The sequence below is a fragment of the Lactuca sativa genome, chromosome 6 (genome assembly GCF_002870075.4).
Source record: "Lactuca sativa cultivar Salinas chromosome 6, Lsat_Salinas_v11, whole genome shotgun sequence".
Lineage (NCBI taxonomy): Eukaryota > Viridiplantae > Streptophyta > Magnoliopsida > Asterales > Asteraceae > Lactuca > Lactuca sativa.
Window position 1 is genome coordinate 60,074,659 of NC_056628.2, and position 3,697 is coordinate 60,078,355.

The 3,697-nt window shown below is 37.7% G+C and overlaps 1 protein-coding gene across 1 annotated transcript; it reads left to right on the plus strand.

The window, feature by feature from the left end:
* Positions 1-250: 250 nt before the first annotated feature.
* On the plus strand, positions 251-3,137 carry LOC122194705 (uncharacterized). Its single transcript, XM_042895753.2, has 2 exons — positions 251-2,290; positions 2,384-3,137. The coding sequence occupies exons 1-2, from the start codon at positions 1,534-1,536 to the stop codon at positions 2,932-2,934; spliced, it is 1,308 nt and encodes a 435-aa protein (XP_042751687.1). The 5' UTR covers positions 251-1,533; the 3' UTR covers positions 2,935-3,137.
* The last annotated feature ends 560 nt before the right edge of the window (positions 3,138-3,697 follow it).

The following is a 3,697-nucleotide window of genomic DNA, read 5'->3' on the forward strand; positions in this document are numbered from 1 at the left end:
CGAGACTTGCTGAAGAATGGAATCATTTCCATTAGTTACATAAAGTCAAAGGAAAATATAGCTGATCCCTTGACAAAAGGCCTGAGTAGAGAGCAAGTTCTCTTCACATCGAGGGGAATGGGCTTAAAGCCAACACAATGAGTCACCACCTTGCGGAAACCTAACCTAGCAACATTGGAGATCCCATGGTCTAGGTTCAATAGGACAACTAGTTGGGGAAGACTCAAAGAAGCACTAACACAAAGGTATGCTCACTCCCATGATATTTGTTTTGTGTTTTTCCGTTGATGTTATAGGGATGAATGCTTTATTCTTAATAATGCTGATAGCTTCTACAGTGGAATAAGTACGGATTATTCCAGATTAGCATTACCTATGTGAGATGGATGTGAGGTCGCATCTTTGGGAGCTGATATGGCTAAAGTTCTCTAAAAGTCTCATGAAGAAAGGATCGTTCATGACCGAAATGAACACAACGGTAAGAAATGATCTATGCTTAGATATGATATGTGTGATACTTCTTGTTTTTTATTCTACTATAAAAAGTGGTTAGTTCAAGACTCTAGTTCACTACCCACAAAGTAGATCCAAGTAGTACTCACTATGAAAGGTTCAAGTTTTACAACACCTATTCAGATGCATGTCATATCTTACTTCCCTTATTTGAATATCAAAGTTCACTTATTTTCTATTCAAATGTGGGGTATTATTGGAGTTTGAATAGAAAATGTGGGGTATTGTTGGAACTTTGACTACAAAAATACAATGTGGGACTTATCCCACATTGGTGGAAGAGAAAACCTTCTCCCACCTTATATGTCTAGTCCTACTCATTTAACTAAATGGGTCAAGTAAGGGGTTAAGCATATTGGGCTTGGGTTGTGGTGTTGGATTAGCCTAATTGGATTGAAAATGGGCTAATATCAAGAGAATATTTAATGGTCAAAAGATGGGCCTTGGGCCTTGGGGCTCTTGGGGTCTTCCTGATTAATTAGATAATTTTTAATTACGAAATTAATTTTTATTTTTTTATTATTAAATTCGTAATTATTGAATGACAGGTTTTTAACAGTTATTTTCGGTTTTGACAGTTTCCAACTGTCATAACTAATACCTATAAATACCTGTTTCATTCATCTGAAAGGGGTTGAAAACATCATCATTCACACCACAGAATTCTCTTTAAAAATTCGTTCTTCCAAAGATGAAGGGAACATAGGAATTTCGTCAGAATCAAGAGAAGTTCTTGATTGATTGTTGTATCCTCTAGACAGATCCCCACCAGGGAAATTTCTGTCTTAGGACACTGCAATTTGCAGGCCTCAATCTACATAATTTCGTTTTTGTGTTTCTGTTGTAAGCATAAACCATCAAGTATGTTTTCTGCAAACTGATTCTTGTATATTTCTTACATATATTTCAATTTCGTTTGTTTTATTTCTGTTAATCTTGTTGATTGTATACTTCTGTCATAACACCAACTACCCAAAAATTCTTGAGGAATTCCTCCTGAAAAAGTCGCAAGGGTTTGCTATGAAAGTCGATGTGGTCCCTGAGGGCCCTCCTCCAGTAAACGATGATGCATTTCCTGTAGGTCGAAGTGAGGTAATCTCCAAAGCTTATGATCTGTTCCAAATTTACAAGCGGATCTTTGTTGACCTGATCCTCGCATTTGAAGATAGAGATAGTAGTCAATCGTACTTTAAACGTCTAAAGTCTTGTGAAGCTTTCTCTGTTATTGAGATCGAACTTGGGTTCGCGTATGACATGCTTTACACCAAGGCAAGTGTTGTATACACCTTTGTGGGTTTCCTATGTCGTGTTACTAGTGTTATCCTCGTTGTCATGGTACTGGTGGGCTTCAGTTTTCTCTGTGATAGGGACGATTATCGAATCACTGATATAGTTATTACATACCTATTAATTGCAACAGCATTTATAATGGAAATTTTTGCAGCTATTACCATGTTGCGCTCCGACTGGACTGATCACTGGTTAAGCCAAAAGAACTACACTCGGAATATCCTCATATTTCCATTCTTGAAGAATCCGAGTAAACCACGATGGTGCAACTGTATTGGACAGTTAGACCTGCTGAGTGTCTCCCTTGAGGAGAAGCCCCCTAGTTTTTTACAAGCCCAGAAACTCCTCGGGATAGATAAGTATCGCACAAAGCACCGTTACAAGACTTACAGCGAAGTTTCTGACAAACTAAAAGATCTGATTAACCGTCAATTTCTTGATTTTATGAAAGACAACACTGATCCGAAATCATTATGTAGTCACAAAGGTAGTTTTTCTCTAAGAATGTACGACGCTCTCATATGGAGTACTACTAAAGTGGAATTTGATCAGAGCATCCTTATATGGCACATTGCCACAGGTCTTTGCTATTACTCAGAGCCTGATGATGATAAAGATGAAGCTGACAGTGATGTCTGTCGTACGGAAAGCAAACATATATCTGACTATCTGCTGTATCTTCTCACGACATACCCTGTTATGTTACCAATAGGAATTGGGATGATCAGGTATCGAGATACTTGTGCTGAAGCCACGCGTTTCTTCAAAGAAAAAGAACCTATTAATGGAAAGGTTGAAGCATCCAGAAAATTGCTTGAAGTTAAATGCACTGAATTGCCTCCATATAAAGTGAAAGGGGATCGATCCAAATCTGCCTTGTTTGATGGTTGCAGACTCGCGTTAACTTTGAGAAATATGGAAAAGAAAGAAATGTGGAAAGTCATGAGTCAAGTATGGATTGAGATTCTAGCTTATGCTGCTACTCACTGCAGAGGGTTTCAACACGAGCAGCAGCTTCGTAAAGGGGGTGAGTTTCTGACTCATGTTTGGCTTCTAATGGCACACTTAGGTATCACAGAACAGCTTCAGGTATCTCAAGGTCATGCTAGAGCCAGGTTCAATGTGTCATAGTCGTAACTGTGGTTTAGGAACGATCATTCGATCCTATTATTCTAATTAATTTTGTAGCAAAAGAGTAGTATTCACAAACATGTCTTTTTCGATTTATCCCAACAGAAATCTGTTGGCTAGTAATTACATTAGCTCTGTTCATCATGGTACCATTCTTGTCTGTTATATTGGTGCATTTCATCTTTATGGTCCAATTTCATTCAGATTCTTGTTGCCTCTCAAACTTGTTAACCATAGTCATTCATCATTAAATGCATTTGTGTATCTGAGTATCCTGAACATAAGCATTTTGCAGTTAAACAACATTCACCATAAGAAATTAGAGTATTACGAGTGAGATGCGTCCACGCTAAAAGTGGTGTTTGTCGCTAATATTATTAGCAGTGATGTGTCGTCGCTAAAAGTACACTGCTGATATTTTGTCGCTAATACTCCAAATGTGGTCACTAATGTGAGATGTCACCGCTAAAGGCTTGCCGCCGCTAAAGTATTGTCGCCGCTACTAATCATGTGTCGCCACTAAAATGTCGGTGGTATTGGTATATATATATATATATATATATATATATATATATATATATATATATATATACACACAAAAAACAAAAAATTACAAAAATCCTACAACTAGATACTCGTCATCATCTCTCTCCTCATTTCCTTCGGTTTCATTTCGTTGTAGCAACGAACGAAACCAATCTTCAAGTGCGACACTACATGCCGATCTTTTAACATTTTTTGAAGCATGTCCAACTACAAAGAA